The sequence below is a fragment of the Chionomys nivalis genome, chromosome 8 (assembly GCF_950005125.1).
Source record: "Chionomys nivalis chromosome 8, mChiNiv1.1, whole genome shotgun sequence".
Lineage (NCBI taxonomy): Eukaryota > Metazoa > Chordata > Mammalia > Rodentia > Cricetidae > Chionomys > Chionomys nivalis.
Genome location: NC_080093.1, coordinates 13,452,343 through 13,475,802, shown reverse-complemented (window position 1 = coordinate 13,475,802; position 23,460 = coordinate 13,452,343). Strand labels below are relative to the sequence as shown.

Below are 23,460 nucleotides of genomic sequence, written 5' to 3'. Positions count from 1 at the left end.
GGGTCTCCGGCCTTCCTGCTATGCACCTTTGAGTCGGCATGGGTGGTCTCCCCACCCATGCCCCTTTTGCCTTAGCAGCTCTTGTAAGCCAGGCTGTCCACTTCAAGTACCCTTAGTGCCTTCTCTGCACGTGATCGCCAGGCTCTTTGGCGCCTCAGTCTCATCGGGTCTAAAATGGGAATTAAGGGTTGGATTCCCAGCACAGTGGCCCTATTTCTGTGACGCATGCACCCATACAGACCAAATCCTGCATTTCTTCTCGGTCGTCACTTCTTTCAGTCTCACGCTGTAACTGAACTTTTATCCCTAGGTATCTCAGAATAAACCAACCTGTCTTGTGTCTTCATTTATACCTTGCTCTGGTTCCCATGGTTGACCTGCTCGGTGTCTCTTCAACCCTTACACGCTGTTTCTAAAACTTGCCTTTGAGTTACTTGTTTTGACTTCGTTCTTTTTCTCTCCAGTCGGTAGAGTGAAGAATGTTGTTTTTCATTATTCTGTCGCTTCTGTCTCTGAAGTACCAAGTAAAGACAAGCTACTTATTTTTTAATTATCCTCCACGGAAGAGACCAAGTTGATTTCCAAAATGTAACTTGTTATTAAGTGGTTTACTTGAGTGTTCAGTTTTTAAAGAAGCCCTTCAAACAATTGTTTGATAGGCAAATAACTGGTATGTTTTGGAAAATAGGCTTTTTTCAGTGTTTTTCCTCCCACATTTTCTACTTATATTACTATTTATTATTATTAGTTATTTTTGATAACTAATTTTTGGTATTTGAGTTAGGCCTGCCTCTGCTTCCCAAGTGCTGGAGTTAAAGGCGTGGCCCATCAGACCTGGCTTCCTACTTATTGAACATTCAGCTCAGAAGCATCTTTCTCATGAAGCTTGCTGCCTTTACTGAATCTTGTCACTTTTTTTGTTTATGCTTTATAATTTGATTTGCATTTTGAATTACTTATTGTATTTATATATACACACATGCAAAGATGCACACACACCTGACATAATTACAATAATTTTTTTTTTTTTTTTTTTTTTTTTTTTAATTTTCGAGACAGGGTTTCTCCGTAGCTTTTGGTTCCTGTCCTGGAACTAGCTCTTGTAGACCAGGCTGGCCTCGAACTCACAGAGATCCGCCTGCCTCTGCCTCCTGAGTGCCGGGATTAAAGGCGTGCGCCACCACCACCCTCACAATAATTAATATTGAATGAACATTTACTATATTGAATCCTTTCCTGGAAGATGCTACATAGTGTATAGTTCATGGTTTTGAAGCATACAAAGTTGGAAAGACATGGATTAACAAGAACCTGGCATATCAACTATATATAATGTACTCTTGAATCTTGTTTAGTGCTTTGCTAGAAGGTTCTCTTGCCATGAATCACATCCTTTATGAAACCTGCCCCCAATGCTACTGCTCACCATTATTCTTTCTATCAGCTTTAGGAGACCCAAACATGGCAAACCTGGAAGAAAACTTCCCCCGAGGGGGTACAAGAAAAAGCCACAAATCAGAGAAACCTTCCCCGCAGGCAGTTGAACAAGACAACTTATTTGATGTAAGTGGTGTGCTGCTTTGGTGAGACTTGGTAGCATCTCTGGGAAGACCAAGCCTCGCTGGCGGCAGTTATGTTCCAGTTTGTTTCTCTTCGATGTCACTTTTAGAAATTGAACTTGTTAAAGAGTCTGCCACCTCAGGCTTCTTTTTGACGCTTAGTGTTTGATGTTGAAATGCTTTTGTGACTTGTCCTTAGGGAGTCTGTGCCTTAATCAATATTAAGGATGGACAAAAGGGATTTGATACTGAAGTTTTGTTTTGTTTGTGGCTCTTCGGCTTGAACCTAGGACCTTGTGCATGTTAGGCAAGTTGTCTTGTCCTGAGCTCCTTTGCCCCAGTTCTAATCATTGTGCATTTATTTAAAAGGAATCCTAGTAAGGAGAGCTTACATTAGAATTTAGTCTCATAGAGTGGTTTGTGCTCTTGATGCTGGAGAGAAGAAAAACCACCATTTAGGGGTGTGTGGGCTTAGGTCATTGGTATTACAGAATCTCTCCACATGTATTCTAGAGTAGAAGTCATTGTTCCATGCTGAGAAACTGAGCTGTAGGGAAGGTATATGTTTTGGTGAAAGCATAAAGCTTGTTGTGGAAAAGTGTTAGAGTTTTTCCTGAGCCTCGGGACTCCATTTCCACGTGATACGTGGCTTCTCAAGCTAGGCAACCCCAGTGTCCATCCCGCTCACCAGAGGAAGCACGCAGGACAGAAGAGACATTGGGAAGTTGGAGGAGGCTTCTCAGATCCTGGGCAAGGGGAACGTTGGCACCTGGATACTAGGCTTGGGACTGCAGCAGAAATGAAGACAACGGGGGGTTGGGGAGTAAAATAACAAACAGAGCAAGGTAACAGGACCCCAAACCTGTGGTGACAGCTAAGATTGCTGCGTATCATTCTTCTGCATCCGTGAATCTTTTTCCCTCTTAAGATCTCCACAGAAGAAGAATCCACTAAAAGGAAGAAGAGCCAGAAAGGGCCCATGAAAACAAAAAAACTGAAAACTGAAAAGAGAGAAGCCAAGAAATCTGTGAGAGAGAAATTTGAAATCCTCAGTGTTGAGGTTTGTAATACTTGGTGTTCTCTTTAACACGCTCCTTGTTTAAGTCTGTGTGCTCTTCCCTCTTTTCCTTCATTCTTTACTTGTATACATATGTGCAAACAATTATGTTTTCTGTATGTGTCTGTAGAGACAAGTGCAAATTATAAATTATGAGAAATGACCTTAATTTCCTTTGCTTATTAACTAATGCTGCCTGGTGTCTTTCTATTTGGTTGGTTTGGGTTTCTTTTGGAGCCTGTCCTGGAACTTGCTTTGTAGACCTGACTGACCTTGAACTCACAGAGATTTGCCTGTCCATCCGTCCTCCGTCACTCTCCCCCCTAGTGCTGGAATTAAAGGTGTGTGCCACCACTGCCTGAGTCTGTTTGGGGGGTTTTGTGAGGTAAGGTCTTATGCTGTCTGATCTGTTTATGTAGCCAAGGACCTCTATCTCACACGTACAGGGAGTACTGTGTATAGTCAGCCTGCCTCCCGTCTGTCCCCTATCCCTACTCTCTGTGTACCTGAGTTTGAGCCTCAGCATCACATGAACCAGACGTGGTGGTATATGCTTATAATCCTAGCACTTACAGACCTGGGTTAGGAAGATCAGAAGCTTAAGGTCATCCGTAACTGTGAGTTCCAGGCTAGTCTGAGATGCACAAGCCTCTGTCTCAAGAAACAAATCATGAAAATGGTTAGGTATGTGTGGTTTTGCTTGTCTTTTAGTAGAAGTTAGAACTAGAGACCGAATCTCACTATCTAACCGTTGGCTAGCCTTGAATTCATTATGCAGACCAGGCTGACCTCCTCCTAATAGAGATCTTCCTGCCTCTGTCTGTTGAATACTAAGATTAAAGGTATGTCAAACCATGCGTGGACCTCTGCTCATTCATTGTGTAGATGTGAAATGGCCTCAGATTAATGGTGTGGTCTTACAGTTCTTAAAATTTTATATTATTCTCACCTTCATCCTCCAATATATGTTCATTTTAAAATAGGAAAATAGATTATTCTGGGGTAATTCATTAGCCTGCAGAAATATTTTGTTTTCTATTGTGATATTTTAAAAAAATTTGTTTAACTTGGTGATACTTTAAAAAACTAGAGATTTAATGTAAAAAAGTGATGCTGGTGTCATGAAAATTCAAACTCCTGACAAAGAAAGCCCACTTTCCTCCATGTTTGAGGACTCTAGAAGCTGTGTCATGGTTGTACCCTCTAGAAGGGACAGGCACACTCCAAGCTGCCATTGCTTCAGTGGTCTGTCTCCTTCCCATGCTGTCTTCTAGGTGTTCTGCATGAGGGCTGCTAGGGTATGGTAGAGTGTACTGGCGGCTCTAGCAGTCCAGCACTGTAGCCCTGTCTGATCAAGATCTTCCCTGGCGTTCAGCCACATAGCTGATATGCCTAGATATATACACATGCCCTTTTTTTCCATTTGTTTATAAAATCCCTCTAGTATTGGTGTTGGGACAAAAAGCCAAAGTCCCCCTAACTGCTGTCATTGTTGTCTGCTTTACTGTATGTAGTTACCATGTATGGTTTTCCTTTCTAGTCCCTGTGTGAGGGAATGCGGATTTTGGGTTGTGTGAAAGAGGTGAATGAACTGGAACTGGTGATCAGTCTTCCCAATGGCCTCCAAGGGTTTGTGCAAGTGACTGAAATCTGTGATGCCTACACTCAGAAGCTGAATGAGCAGGTGGCCCAAGAAGAGCCTCTGGAGGTAAGGGGTGTCTGGATGAAACTTGCCAATGGAATTAGAATAGAAATGTTGAGAAAAGAAAAGCGGGTGCCGTGGAAACCACTTTTTTTATGTTTCATATTTATTTTGGGCGAGTATGCACGTGCCATAGCACACATGGAGGGACAGCCTGTGAGGTTCAGGTCTCTCTTTCCACCATGTGGGTTTCTGGGAGCCAACACAGGTCCTCAGGCATGTTCAGCAAGCATTCTTACCTGCCTATCCAGCTTGATGACCCAGGGGTTGTATTTTTTTAAACAATACAGGGATTTTTGACTTAGTCTAGGGAACCTGGAACACCTCTATAAGAAAATACCATTGGAGCTGAGGTCTGAAGGATGAAGCTTTCCCTGGTACAGGAAGAGGGGAGTTCAAGCAAGTCAGGCAGTAGCAGGAAGGGCAGTGCTGTTAGCATAAGAAAAGCAAAAGGTGGAGCAGCTTAGAATGAAGGTGGGCAGCTGTGAAGAAGCTGGATTATACATGTCTGTACAGACCATATTAAGGATTAGTTTTAGATGTTATGGTCAAAATGAAGTCTTTGAAATATTCTCATTGGGGTGAGCATCCTGTGGACAGTATAGTGAATAAGCTCAAATGGCATTAGCAAATACCTAGACCCCTCAGGAGGCTATTGCTATTAACATAGGCATTAAGATCAATGCAGTTTAGGGCCAGGATTTAGCAAGGGTTGGAGCGGTACAGCCTTTGCCTGATGATACATTTGACCTGGATAATGAGATGGAGTTACTGGGGCCAATTGTAAATTTCTGCTATGTATGGTTTGATGGGAGAGATGGTTATTCTTTGGCTGCTATGTGGAATTTGAGGTACACTTGAGGTGTCCTGGGGACAGGTTATTGCTGAGTCCAAGTAAGTCTGGGCTGGAAGCAAATTTGTGGGACTTGATGATGCTATGAAAGGGAAGAAGTAACCTACGGGGTCAAATTAGAATGAGAAGAGCCTGAAAGACGGAGTCTAGAGTCAGTACTGAATTGAAGAGAGTTGGTGTCAGAAGAAGCTGGAGGGGCAGAGGATAGAAAGGGAAACATTAAATGTTCATGTTAGAGAACAAGAGGCCTGACTCAGTATTAAGGGATGTGGTTTCAACATGTGTGAGGCCTCAGGTTCAAACCCAGTACCAATAAATCCATGTCATGTGAGAGAAGGACTGCAAAATGGAGTCAGTGTCACGGAGCTTACTGCCTTAGCACGTAAGCAGACTAAGAAGGACAGAAAGAGGAGATGAGATAGAGGCAGTGAATCCAGACAACTCGTGATGAATCTTTGGCATCTACCTGTTGTTTTACAGAAGTATTTGAAGGCTATATGCCAAACTTAAGATGGTGACGTAGCTATAGACTCCTCCGTGTGGATAAACACTTTGGGTTCTTTGAGTGTTTGAGCATGAGAAGTCCTGAGCTGAGACTGGGCAATGGGTTCTTAGTTCAGATGAAATATATCTATATCTATCCATCTATCTGGTCTTTCTCATTACCGTTATGCAGGACCTACTCCGCTTGCCTGACCTTTTCTCACCTGGAATGTTGGTGAGATGTGTGGTGAGCAGCCTGGACATCACAGATAGGGGCAAGAAGACTGTCAAGCTCTCTGTAAACCCCAAACATGTCAACAAAGTGCTGAGTACTGAGGCCCTGAGGCCGGGCATGGTGCGTATCTGGATGTCACAGGGAGGAGGAGCATGTCATGCCGTCTCCTGGGGGTGTGGCTTAGACCACCTTTTACTTTCTGTTTAATGCCTGTTCAGGCGGTGGGTCTTTCTGGAGCAGCAGTCTGTTAGGTGCTCAAGGAACATTGAAGACATGAACCTAATTCTGTTATTGTGGAGGGAAGAAAGAAAAGTTGAAGCTTCTTTGGTAGGCACAGTCAAGTACCTGTAGGGAGGCTTGGAGGTGGTAAAAAGGATTTCTTGTGATGCTCTCCCGACTAGTTCTTCACAGAGTAAGTCTTTCCAGAACCCTGCCTTGGGAGATGTCAAGGACCCCTCAGTGAGTGCAAGAAAAGGTCAGACAGCAACCAGCCTACCAGCTGTCTGAATGCCCAACTCTGGAGATACAGGTGAACTTAGGCTAGATCCTCCAAGTCCATTAGGTATAATAACGGGAGCTGCACACAAATGTTCTGGTGATTAAGGGTCAGATGTATCTTGAAGTGTTTGGTTAGAAGCAGTGGGGTTTAAGGAAGGCCTATAAAGTTGAATAGGATTTAGTTCAAGTACGCCATATTGCAACAAATTGACAAGTGTCGGGGGCCTCTTCCTGACGGTGCTCTTTTTGGCACTTTGTCTTGTGCAGTTCTCAGCAAATAGAGGACGTAGTAGGCAGTCTCCCCGTCTCCATTTGAGATCTCAGCGACTTCACACAGACCCGCTAAGGCCAAAGCTGCTCACTGCTTCTCATGAAATGTATAAGTTGTTGGCAAGATACGCTTTCTCAAGAGCTTAGAAAAAAATGAATGGAAGAGAAAAGAATGGTTCTGGATTCTCTTGGTAATCCTGGCTCTGGGTGTGATTCTATAGAGCCATGGAACTCATTGCTTAATATAAAAGACTTTTCTGTTTTTAAACACTGTCCATGTATCATTTCAAACTTGATATATAACACTCCTCACTTTCTGGAGACAAACCCTTTAAGCCCCATGAGAGAGTTGACATCTTCCCTTCTGATTTCAGGTAGGGAGCTATGATGTCAAGGTTGAGTGCCATGATTAATGAGGAGTCCATTTGTAAAGTTTATGTTTGTATGGTAGTGGAGGTTGTGGGTGTCCTGTTTGCCTTTGACATGAAACTTCTAGGACTGCTTCCCTTCCCCCAGGTGCTGACAGGCACAGTGTCAAGCCTGGAAGACCATGGCTACCTAGTGGACATTGGTGTTGTTGGAACCAGAGCTTTTCTGTCACTACAGAAGAACAAAGGTGAGGGCTAGTGGAGATGGGGGTGAGCTCAGATATACGGGATTATATTTAAATATTTATATTTCATTGCCACTTTGATTAGAAACAGGACAGAATAGTGACCCTGCAGGCTGGTTGGCTTTGGGGAGTTAATGACAGCTGATAGGAAAGATAATGCATGGAGGGTCAGAGAATGACAAGTCTCTATTGTGAGATAGACAGGCTTCAGGATGCTTCATCTCACAGAGTCTGCTGAACTTGCCTGCCACTTCTGGCTTATTTGGTTCACATTTCTGTGAGATAGTTGAATTCTAGAGCAGTTAGGTTGACATCCTACCCTTCTCATGGCTGATGAGCATCAGATGATCACTGGGTGGGTGGGCCATGGTACTTTACAGGTTAGCTTGGTCCCACAGTTAAGGGCCATTTTCATGAAGGTATACTCTTCTTTTGGTGCTGGGGCTGGGCTTACAGGTGCTAAGCTCAAAATTGGCCAGTACCTGACCTGTCTGGTTGAAGAGGTGAAAAGCAACGGAGGAATTGTGAGTCTCTCCGTAGAGCACTCAGAGATCTCTTCTGCCTTTGCAACTGAGGAGCAAAGCTGGAACCTGAATAACTTGCTCCCAGGACTCGTGGTCAAAGCCCAGGTGCAGAAGGTAAGCTGTTCGTTGTTACTAATGTTTGAAAAGTTTGTTCACCAGAGGATGGTAGTGCACGCCTTAATCCCAGCACTCAAGAGGCAGAGGCAAGTGGAGCTCTGTGAGTGTAAGGCCAGCCTAGTTCTCAAGGGTTCTAGAATAGCCAGGGCTACACAGAGAAACTGGTTTCTGCCTCGAACCACCTCCCCAAAAGATTTATTTTATTTGTTGTTATGTGTGTGGGAGTGTGGGTATGTGTGTTTGTGTGGTGCTTGTGAGGAGCAGAGCCATTGGATCTGCCTGGAGCTCAAGTTACAGGAGGTTGTAAGCTGGCTGGTGTGGATTCTGGACACCACACTCTGGTCCTTGGCATAGCAGGGCACTTTTTGACCTTTTGAGCTATCTACCAAGACCCTGTAAATTACTTTTTAATAAAATATTAATATGCTTACTAATAAAGCTGATAGGGTACCCAGTAGATCTTTCTGGTCATGGAGTACTTGGAATGTGGCCAGTGCCATATGTTGGTATGACAGTATTTTGGACAAACTATTACTTGGTTTGTTTTTTGAGACTGTAGTTCTGACTTGTCTGGAACTACTAGTAGGTAGACACCAGGCTGGCCTCAAACTCAAATCTGCTTACCTGTCCCTTCCAAGTGCTGGGTTAATTAGTGTATGCTACTATGCACAGGCTGGTCAAGCTATTATTCAACCAAATTCCATCTGGTTTTTGTTTTTGTTTTGTAAAACTAAAAATTTTCTTTTAAAATTACATTTATGGGGTTATAGAGATGGCTCAGCAGTTAAGAACATTAATTGCTATTTTAAAGAACCTGGGTTCAGTTCCCAGTGCCCATATGATGCCATCAATAACAATTGCCTGTTCCTCCAGTTCCGAGGGCTCTGACTTCCCCAGGCACCAGATGCATGCGCTCTACACTGGAGCCAGAGCACTTAGACATGCAGACTAAATTTAAGATAGAGATTCTTTTTAAAATTACACTGATGTAAGCACACATCATGATGCAAATGCAGAAGTCGGAGGCCAGCTTGTGGGATTCACTTCTCTCCTTCAACCATGTAGTTTGCAAGGATTAAGTTAAGGTTGCCAGACTAGTAGCAAATGTCTTTACTGGCTCCTTGTAAAGTCACTTTTTTATAAAGTGACTTTAAAAAGTTAAGGTTACTATGTTGTGTTTTATATGAACACACATATGTTGTTATTTGTTTATAATTGGTAGTTTTGAGACAGTGTCTCACTGTATCGATCATGCTGGCCTCAAAGTCTTGATCCTTCTGCCTTAGCTTCTCTGGGATTGGCTTTATAGTCATGGTTTTTCTTTTTCTTTCCTTTCCTTTTCTTTCTTTTTTTATTCCCCCTTTCAGTTTTTGAGATAGGGTCTCATTGTGTAGCCCTGAACTCTTATGTAGAACACACTGGCCTTGACATCTGTCTGCCTCAACCTACAGAGTGCTGAGTTTAAAGGTGTGTGCCATTACACCTGACGTTACTCATGGTATTTCTTTCTTTCTTTTGGAGACAGGGTGTCTCTGTGTAGCCCTGACTGTCTTGGTTGGTATTCAACTCTGTAGACCAGGATAGCCTAGAACTCAGAGATCTGTCTGCCTTTGCCTTCCAAGTGCTAGGATTAAAGGCCTACACCACCATGCCCAATTGTAACCATGGTGTTTGCTGAACACTGCTGATCTAAAGTCAGCTGGAGCCAAATGTGGTGATGGCATCTCTATAATCGCAGCTCTTCAGAGACAGACAGATGGAGTTTGGGCCACATAGTGAATCCTGTCTCAAAACAGTTGATTAAGCTGCTCAGATGGCTCAGTGGGTAAAAACACCATCGCCTAGTCTGATGGCCAGAGTTCCATCCCTGCGATCCACATGATGGGGGACAGAGCCAATTCCTGCAGGCTGTCCTTTGACTCCCACTTGGAGTGTGAATGTGCGCCATTCACATGCAGAATAAATAAATTACGATTAAAAAAAATTAAGTTGATTTTAAAAAGTCAAGTGATATTTAAAAAAGCTCATGGTGAAGAACTGTGCCATCTCTCCTGATAATAGTAGCTTCTGCTGGTATCTCCTGTTTTACCAATTTGAAGCATTGTTTTCTCTCATTTGGGTGTTGGTGACTTCACTGTCACCTTGTGCCTGCGTTTATTCATCTTTCTGAGAAGAAGCCTGCTAGTGGATGTGAAGTGACACCACATGGTGATTTTGTTTGGCATTTTCCCAACAGTTCAGTGATCTCCCCATCTTCATGATGATGATGTACTCACTGGCTGTTTGTGCAGCTTCTTTGGAGAAATATCTGTTCAAAGATGCTTCACTTTTTAAAATTAAGTGATTCATATTGTTAAGGGTTAACTATAGGACGAGAAATGCGTAGTTGTGGGCATTGTGGGATCCAGTGTTTGCCGTGAAGAATATCTCATGTTCCACTCCATCAAATTCTTTTTCATAACTTGTAATGTTTACTTGTAGGTAACTCAATTTGGACTCCAGCTCAACTTCCTTACATTCTTCACAGGCCTGGTTGACTTTATGCATCTGGAGCCCAAGAAAATTGGAGCCTATTCTTCAGCTCAAACAGTAAGAAACATCTAGCTACCTTTTCTTGATTCTTGATTCCTAGCTGTGTCTTTTTTTTTTTTTTTTTGAATTTTTCGAGACAGGGTTTCTCCATAGTTTTTGGTTCCTGTCCTGGAACTAGCTCTTGTAGACCAGGCTGGCCCCGAACTCACAGAGATCCTTCTGCCTCTGCCTCCTGAGTGCTGGGATTAAAGGCGTGCGCCACCACCGCCCGGCTCCTAGCTGTGTCTTAGTCAGCTGTCTGGTGTCCTATCTAGGACTTCATGTGAACCGTATGCAGTGAAATATGGGAAATGGAAAAAAAGGTGCTTTGGAAGTGACAGAGGAAAGACCATTGGCAAGACTGAGAGAAGTTACACCTATAGAGGGTAGCTTTGCCTTTTACTTTAAAGGAAGAGTAGTTAGTATAGAACACAGTTTGTTCAAGTGGGAAAATGTGCTTTAAAACAGTTATGAGGCCAGGTTTAGTGGCTCATGCTTGGAGACAGAGGCAGGATGATCACCCCAAGTTTGAGGTCAACCTGGTCAAGTTCCAGGCCAACCAGGGGGGAACTCAGTTCTTTCTTTCCACCATATGGGACCTGGGGGTCAAATTCAGGCTGTCAGGATGTCAGATGCCTTTACCCACTAACATCCATTCAGCCATGCATGTTGTCATCTCTGTTTTTTGGACAGTCTCTTGTAACTCAGGCTAGGCTCTGACTTTCTGTGTAGCTGCGATGCCCTTGGACATGTGATCCTGTTTCTACACCCAGAGTGTTGACATTACAAGTGTGTGCTAGCACACCTAGCTTAGATCTGACTCCTAAAATATACCATAATAGAAAGTATACTTGATTAAAACACTGTATAATCAGATTTTAGTAGTGACCCTGGTGAGTTTTCTACAGTTACCTAAATGTTTAAATTTTCTACACTGAGCCAGGTAGTGGTGGCTCATGCTTTTAATCTCAGCACTTGGAAGCAGAGGCAGGTGGATCTCTGAGTTCAAAGCCAGCCTGGTCTACAGAGTGAGTTCCAGGACAGCCAGGACTACAGAGAAAAACCCTGTCTCGAAAAACAAAACAAAACCAAAACCAAACAAACAAAATTTCTACAATGAACATGGGTACTTTAGAATGTATGTTATTTAGAATTTTGTAATTCTCAGATGACTCAGTTTCACTTTTAAAATAGTATTACATTCTTATGTATCTTACAGAGAGAAATGTTTTAAGAGAAATTAGATGTTCCTCCTGATTTCAGCCGATACTGTTGACACAATAGTGACTTTTCTAGTGCTTTTTTGCTGTTGTTGTGTTTGTTTTTGTGAAACAGAGTTTCTCTGTGTAACAGTCCTAGCTGTTCTGAAACTAGCTCTTGTAGACCAGGCTGACCTTGATCTCACAGAGATCCTCCTTTCTTTGCCTCCTGAGTGCTGGAATTAAAGGTGTGCACCACCACTGCCCAGCTCTGGTGCTGTTATGTTTGTGTGAAGAAGAGTTGACACAATTCGAGTGTTCCCCCCACCCCCAGACAGGGTTTCTCTGTGTAGCCCTGGCTGTCCTAGAACTCACTCTGCAGGCCAGGCTGACCTCAGATTTACAGAGATGCACCTGTCTCTGCCTCCCTAGTGCTGGGATTAAAGGTGTGCGTTGTTACTGCCTGGATGGTTTGCATGTTTTTACTTTGTTGTTCAGGTGTATGTTGGGATGTTTCAGACAGGCCTTCACTGTAGTGGCACTGGTTTGATGAATTTGGTACTGCGTTAGACACAGTTCCTCTGGGACATTTCGTTTAACTTCTCCACACACTGATTCCATGGGCTGATGTCTGTTACTTCTAAAGATTTTAGTACTTAACTTGATTAGCACAACTGTAGTTGACCCCTTAGGGTCTGGTCTCAGCTGTATTATGTGGCCACCTCTTGTTCACTTTGCTTTTTGTACAGGTAAAAGCCTGCATCCTCTGCATCCATCCTCGAACTAGAGTTGTACGACTGAGCCTGCGTCCCGTCTTCCTGCAGCCTGGGCGGCCACTCACCCGGATCTCTTTCCAGAAGATAGGGGCTGTGCTGGATAATGTTCCTGTTCAGGGTTTTTTTGAGAAGGCTGGGGCTACCTTCAAGCTGAAGGATGGGACCCTGGCCTATGCCCGGGTGAGGAGGCTTCTTTGTTTGGTCAAAGATCTTATCACTGGAAGGACTTTAGGGAAGATAGGTTCTTTTCTGCTTCCTTTATCCCTTGATAATCTTGTTTTTGACAGTCTCCAATGTGAAAGACTGTCCCTAAAGTCAGGACAATGACAAGTTTGTTGTTTCAGAATGCTTAGCTGCACTTGCTATGTATGGTACCTGACCAGTAGGTAGAACAGGAATGAAATAGGATGCAGAACAAGGCTTGGCAAAGACTTTTGATGTCGTTGTTAAAAAAGAAAAAAATCTTAAACATTTTCTGATTATTTGTATATGTGTGTCTTTGTGCCTAAGGTACAGTTCCCATGGAGACAAGAGCAGGATGTCAGTTCCTCTGGAGCTGGAGTTACAGGAGATTGAGAGCCACCCATCATGGCTGCAAGAGCAGTACATACTCTTTACTATGCGGCCATCCCTCCAGTCCCAGCAGAGCTTTTGTTAAAGGGTCGGATGGAGAGTATTTTAGACTTACGGGCTCTGATCTGTGCCCCAGCAGCTCAGCTGTGTTGTATGAAAGTGTCCACAGCATGTAACTGAACAGGCTCAACTACAGTCCCGTAAGGCTCTTCATTTATAAAAGTAGGCACCGGCATATGAGTGTAGTTTATTGATGCGTGATCTATGTGGACTGTTATTCATGAGATTCCATGATAGGAAAGGGTGAGGATTGCTTTAACAAAGTACTGTTTTTAAAAATATTTTTAAGTTTTGAATATTTTGCTTGCTTTTATGTCTGTGGATCTATTGATACTGGAATTACAGGTGGTGGTGAGCTGCCATGTGGGTGCTGCTCTCAAAGAGCAGCCGATGCTTGGACCACTGAGCCATCTCTCCATCTCACAAACTACTGTTTTTATAGTGATGATAAATGTGTTGTCATCTCAAGTCATCTCAGTGTGCTTTGCACTCTGCCTCGGAGCTATGTTTCTGACTTATCTTTTCTTTTTGATATTCTGTAGCTCAGCCATCTCTCTGATTCTAAAAAATTATTCAGTGCTGAGACCTTCAAACCAGGGAGCACTCACAAGTGTAGGATTATTGACTACAGTCAAATGGATGAGCTGGCCCTGCTGTCTCTGCGGAAGTAAGTGCCATTAGCACCCAGGGAAGCCTGCCCCTGTGCATATGCATTTTCACTTTCTCTGGACTGGCTGGGTGAGGGTGTCCTTTCTTACTGGTGCGATTGTGGAGGTCCTGAATTATAGGCAGCCCCTTCCTTAGACTGTGTAACTGTATGTTTTTCTTTTGTTCTAGATCAATTATTACAGCTCAGTTTCTTAGATATCATGACATCAAATCGGGGACAGTGATAAAGGTAAGGATCCGAGCATATATGTAGATCCTTCTCCACCATCATGCATCCTTAGTTTATATGTTAACTGTCAGCTCACTCGTCCTCTCATTAATACATTGAAGACACGTTTCTACTGTCTAAAAAACAGACACTTCTGAATATTCCTTAGGTGACTGTAATCAATATCAGAATAAAATCTTACCAGCTCCACCCAACCATATGGAGACAGGGGTCACAAGTCTTGGGCTGAGATTTGGTGGCAGCTGTCAGAGCAGATAGTTAGTTGTGTGATGTTAGTGTGAGACTGGCTCCAGACCCACTACTCCAGCGTGCAACACTAATGGAGCAGATACTGTTAAGGTGGAGTTCATCCCCAAGAGACATAGTCCCCTTAGGAAGTGCTCCTGCATGGAACACAGGAATTACATGCTCAGCCAGAAAACTTGAAAGCTTCATACATGGTCTGGCTAAGTCTGGCTTACTCCATGAGACCTGGAAGGTGACAACCCAGTAAGAGGAAGTGCTGTTCTTAGGAGTCATGGTGTCTTTTCTTTGGATCCCATAGGGTACAGTGCTGGCCATAAAGGCATTTGGAATACTGGTAAAAGTGGGCGAGCAAATGAGAGGCCTGGTACCTTCCATGCATCTGGCTGACATCATGATGAAGAATCCAGAGAAGAAGTACCACCTAGGGGATGAGGTCAAGTGCCGGGTGAGCCCCCTGAGGGAGTCCATGTTGGGTTAGGGTTAGATGGGAAGAGAGAGATTCTAAGCTGACGTTTCTGCCTTTTTCTGTAAAATGAGTGTGTAATATCGGCAGGGTATCCTTTACTGAACATTAGGAAAAGAAAAGTGAGTCCCTGGCTTGTGTAGTATACTGTAAATTAAAATAACCACGCAAGCTGGTTGTGTGGCGTTTGTTGCATGGTTTGGTGCAGGCTGTATGCTGTGGTTAGAGCTCAGTAAGAGAGGTGGGATTCAACAACAGAGCCATATTGCCAGTAGCCACTGCCATACACCACATGTCCTGTGTCTTAAAATCATTCTGTCAAGTAACTGTGCTGTCCTCATTTTCAAAGTGCCAATTAAAGGGTTGGAAAGCCAAGTATCTGTCCAAAGTCCCACAACTAATAAATGACAGAACCAATTTTCAGAGTTAACTCAGTATAATAATGCCTTCTGGACTTCTGATGATGGTAGAACTTGAAAGATGGACAAGGTTTGGAAGGTTGTGGAAGAGAAAAGAATATGTTCAGACTCAGAAATAGCCCTGAGATATATTATGTATGAAATATCATAGCAAATCCCATTATTATGTATAATTAACATATACTAATCAAAACCTTATTTTAAAAAAATAGCCTAGACCCTGGGAGGTAGCTCATGGGTAAGGGTGCCTGCTGCAACCTGACGATCTGAGTTGGAGTCTCAGGTCCCGCATAATGGAGGAAGAGAACTACCCTCTGACCTCTGCACACATTCACCATGGCACGTGAATTCCCTCCTTATTCCCCCACATACAAACACACATGCATCATGGCATGTGCATGCCCTCCAACACAATAATTAAGCAACTAAAAGAATAACAGCCTAGACTATGTCACAAAAACATGAGAGATTTCCACAGATACCTAAGTCCATCAAGAAGCTTGTTATGAAAAGTAAGTGTGATTCTGCATAAGTACCCAGAATAGGGCCTGCCAAGTTTGGGTAGTGGGAGTTCCTGGTTCTGTTTTGTCCTGGTACTGATTGTTGAACCCAGTGCTTCCTGTGTGCTAAGCATGCTGTTCCACTTAAACATACTACTGGCTAGAGCTGAGTTTTCTTATGCTTACTGTATTTTATTATTTTTGATGCATAAAGGGCAGTAATTGCACATTGGTGCAGATTTTAAGTAGTGAGGTCAAGGGATTGAAAACGGGTTTCTCACCAGGTGTGGTGGCATACTCCTTTAATTCCAGCACTTGGGAGGCAGAGGCAGGTGGATCTCTGTGAGGTTTTTTTTTTTGTATTTTTTTTTTTTTTTTTGTATTTTCGAGACAGGGTTTCTCCATAGCTTTTTTTGGTTCCTGTCCTGGAACTAGCTCTTCTAGACCAGGCTGGCCTCGAACTCACAGAGATCCGCTTGCCTCTGCCTCCCGAGTGCTGGGATTAAAGGCGTGTGCCACCACTGCCCGGCTTGATCTCTGTGAGTTTGAAGCCAGCCTGGTCTACAGCATGAGTTCCAGGATAGCTAGAAATGTTTTTTTTTTTTTTTCTCTCAAGGTAATTGGATTGCTCAGTCTTAGATCATAACTAATAAATAATACCACTAACCATGTAACAAGGTAGGTGGGCATAAGGTGTGCTATTGTAAGTTTCTGAAACACCAGGCTAGTGCTGCTATATGAGACCAGTCACACACTGTGTGTGTGCCTGGGAAAGGGTTGTTAATGTGAGAGGAAGTACATTTGCAATAGAGATTTCTATGCCTTAGATGCCATCCTGCAAGAAACAAAATATCTACAGCTGAGATTTAGAGGTGAAAGGTGGTTGGTTCTTCGAGAATGACCTATGTCCTTTGGGTTCATGGGGCAGCAGATCAGTCAGTGACAGTCTTGGTAATAACTTGGTAACTATCTTTTCCCTAGGTTTTGCACTGTGATCCTGAAGCCAAGAAGCTGATAATGACGCTGAAGAAAACTCTTGTTACATCCAAACTACCTGCCATTACGTGCTATGAGGATGCTACGCCTGGCCTGCAAACACATGGTGTTATCATAAGAGTCAAGAGCTATGGCTGCATCGTAAAGTTCTACAATAACGTGCAGGGGCTGGTGCCCAAGCATGAGCTCAGTGAGCAGCATATTCCTGACCCTGAGAGGGTCTTTTACACTGGCCAGGTAACCCTCTTCTGTACAGGTGTCTACCCTGGTGACTCTGGGAATGCAGGTCTAATGGAGCAGTGGCAGGCGACTGCCTTTTAAGAGGAAGAGAGAGGAAACAGAGATAAAGTGAGCCCAAGCCAGTAAAACAGGGAGGGAGTGACAACCCAGGAGCTCTCATGGGAATCCAGAGGACCCAGGCCCACTACCTGGATGAACTGTCTCATTACCTATAATGAACCAGAGATGGTCACCTCAGACTCTCACCATAGGAGGTATTGGAAAGCTAGTGGGTTTGAGTTTCTCTTAAAGAACTTAAAACTTGAGGCTTATAACTTGAAGTTATCATGTCAGTGTTAAGAAGGTTCACTTATGCCGGGCGGTGGTGGCGCACGCCTTTAATCCCAGCACTCGGGAGGCAGAGCTGGTTCCAGGACAGGCACCAAAGCTACAGAGAAACCCTGTCTCGAAAAAAACCAAAAAAAAGAAGGTTCACTTTTGGGACATTTCAATGCAGTCTCTATCATCTTTTCCCTGCCCTTGGATCTGACCCAAGGGCCCTGTAGTGCTCGTGGAGGGCAATTTGCTCTTGGTCTGAAGGCCTGCTGTTGCAGGAGATGGCCAGACACACGTGGTTTCTCACCAGGTGGTGAAGGTGGCAGTGCTGAACTGTGAACCTTCCAAGGAGAGGATGCTCCTGTCCTTCAAACTGTTGAGTGATTCAGAGCCAAAGAACGAGAGTGTCGAAAGCAGTCAGAAGAAAGGAAGAGCTGTTAACATTGGGCAGGTACCTGGACAAGTGATTGTGTCTTATGGTGACATAAGTACTAGAGGAGAAGAGGGGTGGCTCTGTGAGACTGGGGACACCTTTCCTGCCTGCAAGTGGAAGCTGGCATGAGAGAAAAGTTATGTTAGGGCATGGCTTTACTGGTCTCCTCTAATTATTAAGGCCAGCCTGCAGTTTCCTCTTCCTTCTGGGAATCACAGAGAAACTGGCAAGGGAACCCCAGAGGAATCGTGGTGTGGATGGAGATGTGGGGTCTAGAGGAAGGTGTCTTTGTTTTTAGCCTCTTGCTGACCTCTGAGCTCTTTTCTCAGGACAGACCCTAGTTTTTATTACCTTTTGATTCTGAGCAGTTGGTGGATGTGAAGGTTTTGGAGAAGACCAAAGATGGGCTGGAGGTGGCCGTCCTTCCCCACAACATCTCTGCTTTCCTTCCCACGCCTCACTTGTCGGATCATGTTGCCAATGGCCCTCTGTTGCATCACTGGCTCCAGGCAGGTGACACCCTTCATCGAGTTCTGTGTCTGAGCCAGGGTGAGAAACATATTGTATCCTTGACTGATATCTGGGGCAGTGGAAGGCCATGGACGCCTGGGTGGGAAATTCTAGGCAGGACTAAGGGGAGAAAAATTAACTATTTGAGCTTAAAAATACTCTGTAAGACCAAATTGATGACCAGACCTGTGCCTGGAAAGCAGAACAGGCCCAGGAGGTCCTTCCAGGGGCCGGGCATGGCTGAAGCAGTAACTCAGAAAGGTTCTTGTTGGGGAATGGGGCTCAGAGTGATTTCCTTGAGTGCTGCTCATGGATAATTTTTAGGACACTACCCTTCCTTATTATCATAAGATAAAATCCTTAGGGTAGCAGGGTAGAGTGGGGTTCATTGGCGCAGACAGAGTCAGTAGGGGACTGTATTGGCTAACCCAGCTGTCGGATCGTGGACATGTGCTGTGCCCTGTTGGCAGAACTCCGGGATTCTGGAGCGGAGTTAGCAGTAAGGACTAAAATGATTGTCCAGCATCACAGAACATCAGCTCCTGAAGGGCGGCCCCGCTGGAGCTGCTACTTGAGCAGTTAGGGAATGCTTAAGAACTTGTTGGCCTCTCCCAGGCTTTACTGTGCTGCTCCTGCTGTGGTTCTCTGCCCAGAGAGACCCATAGTAATAGTAAAGTCAGTGGACTAGGAGGAGGAAATGGAGTTATAGATATTTCATCTGTCTTTCTGGAACATTCCTTAATGAAGTTCCACTAGCTTCTTTGCAGGAAGCCAGCTTTGGTCTCCACAGTAGAAGGTGGCCAGGACCCCAAGAGTCTCTCGGAAATTCAGCCTGGAATGCTGCTCCTTGGCTTTGTGAAGAGCATCAAGGACTATGGTGTGTTCGTCCAGTTCCCTTCAGGTCTTAATGGACTGGCCCCCAAAGCTGTAAGTTCAGTTCTATGTACAAGGGCCTTTGGGGAGAGAGCTCAGACTCATAGACCTGCTGAACTGAGAAGCAACAGGGGGCTTGAGTACTTTAAGGGGACCAAGGAGAATCATGTAAGGTGTGAATGCCATGAAGTCACTGGAAAAAGGGTAAATGCAACTGATGTACTGAACCTCCTGCCTGCTCTTTTGGTCCTAGAGAAAGGGGCCCTTGTCTCTTTTAACAGCAGTATTGGGTGACAGTGACTTTGGTAGGTGACTGTTTGCAATGTTAGGAGGACTGACTTGTGTTTATAGCATGTTCAGACTGAATTTTCCTGAGTAGCCCAGTGTAATTTTTAGAGCCTCCTGTGGTTTTTAAGGTGTGGAGGCACCAAAATATCTTTGGAATTACTTTTTTCTCCTCTGTGCCATTGAATTACAAGTTTTTCAGATGGAAAAGATCCTAACGTTTTCTTAAGTGGAACTTTTCATGCCTGCTGAAGAAACTGGGTCCTGAAGGACATAGACAGGTGTATGCACTGCACACACAGCACAGGGCTGGTTTGTTGTGGAATGTTTATTTAACTAGGCAAAGATGTGTTAACTTGTTCGTGCTGCATATGTTTAACTATGTGAAGATGTGTTGCATTTGCATTAATTAAAATTAACCTGACTCAGAGAGGTGGGCTTAGCGTGGGTTTTTTAGTCGGGGCGGTGTGGAAGGAGAGAGGCTTCCTGGATGGCAGTAAAGAGAGTTAGCCAGTTGCTACTCTAACTCTGAGTTTGCGGGTGTTCACCCTAGCCTTTGAATCTTAAGTTTTATTAGAATAGAGATTTGGTTAAAGCTGCCTTTAACCACAGCAACAGAGCCATTGTCTGGGGGAACAGAATCCCCCCAGGCTACAGGCTGAGCAGCTGGGCTGCTATCAGTTTAAAGCCAGCCACTGTGGTGAAGGTTAAGTAGTATTTGGCGCCCCATGTTGGGCACCAAAGGTATCAGGCTTTCTTGGGCTGCCAACCCCTAAACCATAACATGGAGACTTACTAATTATGAATGCTTGGCCTTACTTAGGCTTGTTTCTACTAGCTAGCTTTTTAAACTTGAATTAACCCATTTCTGTTCATCTGTGTGCTGCTCCAAGGGTCATTTATCTCATCTATGTATTGTCCTTTCTGCTTTCCTTCTTCACTCCCTGTCTGGCTGCCTGGCCCCCAGCTGTCTGACTGACTTCTGTTTTCTCTCTGCCCACCAGTCCCACCAATCATCCTCTGCCTAGCTATTGGTCAGTCAGCTTTTTATTAGACCAATCAGGTTCCTTAGGCAAGATGAAAGAGCAGCACATCTTTACATAGTTAAACAAATACATCATAAACAAATGCAACACATCTTTACATAGTTAATTAAACAGTTATTTTGCAATATAAATATGACACATTTTTACTTAAACAAATATTCTACTCCACAACATTGTCTTTAGCCCTAACTGTATTAATGGACAGCTGCTTTCCTTTTCCCATTTTTTATCTACTGTTCAGATCATGAGTGACAAGTTTGTAACCACTCCAAGTGACCACTTTGTGGTGGGTCAGACAGTCGTTGCTAAGGTGACCAATGTGGATGAGGAAAAGCAAAGGATGCTCTTGTCTCTGCGACTCTCAGACTGCAGCCTGGGAAATTCAGCTAACACCAGCTTTATCCTCCTGTGCCAGTGCCTGGAAGAGCTGCAGGGTGTCCGCAGCCTCATGAGTAACCAAGGTGGGGCATGTTTAATGGAGGCAGGAAGCAGAGGATAAGGTCCAGACAGGAGTGTGTACTTCCATTGTGCCTGTTGTTAGGGTGACATGGGGGTTTCTCTAATTTAAAAAAGCAAAAACAACAACAACAAAAAAAAACTGGTGCAGTTTGATAGAGTTTTTGTATGGCCAGTTTGGCCCTAGACTGTGGGTCTGAGTGACTTTCGTACCTGAGTCTCCCCAGTAGTATGGGGCTGTAGTTGCATGCCACCTTAGCAAGCCTTTTTTTTTTTTTCTCTTCATTTCTATTCTTTCTGTGTTACTAGAAACTGAGCCAACCTAGAAACTCAAGCAAGTGCTCTACTACTGACCTGTATTCTCCATCTATGCTTTTTTGAATAGTAAATGTTCATAAAGTAATCATTGCGTGTTTATGAAATGACACCCATTTACTACCCAGATTAAGATGAAGATCTTCTTGAATACTTACTAGGTGCTAGTGGTGTACACCTTTAATTCTAGCGCTTAGGAGGCAGAGGCAGGTGGCTATCTGAGTTTGAGGCCAACCTGGTCTACAGAGCAAGTTCTAGGGCAGTCAGAGATACACTGAGAAACCCTGTCTCAGAAAGCAAAAACAAACAAAGATTAGGTTTATTTGTGTGTGCACATGAGAGAATGTGAGTATGCCATACAATGTGTGTATTGGTCAGAGAACCATCTGTGGGAATTGGTTCTTTCCTTCCACTACATGGGTTGCAGAGATTGAACTCAGGTCCTCAGACTTGACGGCAGGAGCCCACTGAGCCATCTTACTGGCCATAACACTAGATTATTTTGTTTTTGTGGGGGATTTGTTTTGTTGAGACAAAGTCTCACTGTATAGCCCCGGCTGGCCTGGAACTCACTACGTGTAGACCAGGCTGTCCTCAAATTCACAGAGATCTGACAGTCTCTGCCTCCTACATCTGATCTGACACTGGATGGTTTGCAGGAAATGAATTCACCCTTTCAGTGTTTGGGTATTCCTCTGCTCTGTGATGCCAGCACGTTTCCAGAGGAAAGAAATGCTGAGAGTGTCCTTTACTAATTTTCTGCTTTCTTTGGGCCTTATCAGACTCTGTGTTGATTCAAACACTGGCTGAGATGACCCCGGGGATGGTTCTTGATGTCATGGTGCAAAAGGTGTTGGAAGATGGTTCAGTGGTGTTCAGTGGGGGTCCTGTGCCTGACCTGATCTTGAAAGCCAGCAGATACCATCGGGCAGGTGAGTTTGCTCCTCATGTTGGGAGACCCTGTGCTTGTTTGCTCCCTGTACTGGATACAGAAATTTCCATGGTCGTATAGTAGATGAGTTGATTCAGTTGAAGCATCCTTACCTTGTGTGAATGAAAATCAAGACTATTGATAGCAGGATAAATGTTTAAGCATGGTTCTTGTGATGGTTAGTATCAGTGCATAACAGGGTCTTGAATTACCTGGGTTGGCCTCTGAGCATCCCTAGGGAGCAGGGGCATCTTGGCTCTGTTAACTACAATGGGAAGCCTGGGCTGGGCTGCACTGTGTAAGTAAGGAAAGAGAGCTGATGAGTAGCATGCATCCTTTGCTTTCAGCTCCTTGGCTGGGTGCAGTGTGATTAGTGTGTCCAGTTCCTGCTGACCTTACTCCCCACCATGGCGGGCTGCACCTTGAACTGTGAGCCAGAGCTAACCTTGTCTCCCATAAGCTGCTCTGTCAGGGGTTTTATTATGGCAACAGGAAACTAAGACAGAAGTGCTTTTATTGTGTTTGTACAGTTGGGATTTTATGTTATTAAATTGTATAAATTAAGACCCACTCCAGCTGTAGCTAGGTGTGGTAGGCCATCTTGATTTCCCTAAATTGTGGGCCATCTTTGCCCTTTGGACTGAGGGACCCAGAGAGCTAGCTTCCCTTCCCCTTTTCACAAGGCTGATTGCGCTATGCTTGGTTCTGCATTGCAGGACAAGAGGTGGAGTCTGGGCAGAAGAGGAAGGTTGTAGTCCTACATGTGGACATGTTGAAGTTGGAGGTCCATGTTTCCCTTCACCAGGACTTGGTGAATAGGAAAGCTAGAAAGGTAAGCTTATTGCACCTTCGTGGCTTTGTGTCTCGGCTTCCACACTACACTCACAGCTCAGGGAATTTGTAGTTAGAGTGACTGTGTGTCTGATTCTGTCTAGGATATTTTCCACTGTACCTCTTATCCTGCTGTAACTAATAGGATGGGTTTCCATGCTGGTTAGGGTGACAGATTTTATGATCCCCTAGCTTTAGGGCCAATCAGGTACTGTAATGAGTGAGTAGGACATAGATTAGGGAGGGGTTAGCGCTCAGACCAGACAGATTGGCAGATGTGTGCCAGACTGTTTGGCTCCATCCAGTTGTTAGTAGAGGACTACCTGGGTCTAATGTTGCTAAATATATATTGTCTTCCACCCCTACACCAACCCCTACCTACCTTTTTTGGTTTTTAAGACAAGCTGGCTTTGAACCCAGTCCTGCCTTGCTCTCTCAAATGCTAGTTTTATTATAGTTGTGTACCACCATGCCTTTGATTTTTAAGAAAAGGCAGAATTCAGATTTTATTTGAAATAAATGTTGTAAACTAACTTAAGAAAAAAAAAGTCACCTGAAACTAATCAGGTCTAGGCATTTCTTACATTCAGGAAGCATGTCCACACTCGTTCCT

The 23,460-nt window shown here is 44.1% G+C and overlaps 1 protein-coding gene across 1 annotated transcript in view; it reads left to right on the top strand.

Annotated features, from left to right (window-relative positions):
- Nucleotides 1–23,460, top strand: part of Pdcd11 (programmed cell death 11) — a 41,971-nt gene that overhangs the window by 178 nt on the left and 18,333 nt on the right. The window contains exons 2-19 of the mRNA XM_057778039.1: nt 1,445–1,563; nt 2,488–2,619; nt 4,157–4,324; nt 5,848–6,009; nt 7,174–7,273; nt 7,727–7,908; nt 10,393–10,500; nt 12,431–12,637; nt 13,633–13,757; nt 13,928–13,988; nt 14,533–14,679; nt 16,598–16,849; nt 17,478–17,618; nt 17,969–18,163; nt 18,867–19,037; nt 20,556–20,775; nt 21,868–22,017; nt 22,733–22,848. Coding sequence (XP_057634022.1) covers nt 1,462–1,563; nt 2,488–2,619; nt 4,157–4,324; nt 5,848–6,009; nt 7,174–7,273; nt 7,727–7,908; nt 10,393–10,500; nt 12,431–12,637; nt 13,633–13,757; nt 13,928–13,988; nt 14,533–14,679; nt 16,598–16,849; nt 17,478–17,618; nt 17,969–18,163; nt 18,867–19,037; nt 20,556–20,775; nt 21,868–22,017; nt 22,733–22,848 — 2,739 coding nt within the window. The 5' untranslated portion in view covers nt 1,445–1,461. The remainder of the gene's footprint in view (nt 1–1,444; nt 1,564–2,487; nt 2,620–4,156; nt 4,325–5,847; nt 6,010–7,173; nt 7,274–7,726; nt 7,909–10,392; nt 10,501–12,430; nt 12,638–13,632; nt 13,758–13,927; nt 13,989–14,532; nt 14,680–16,597; nt 16,850–17,477; nt 17,619–17,968; nt 18,164–18,866; nt 19,038–20,555; nt 20,776–21,867; nt 22,018–22,732; nt 22,849–23,460) is intronic.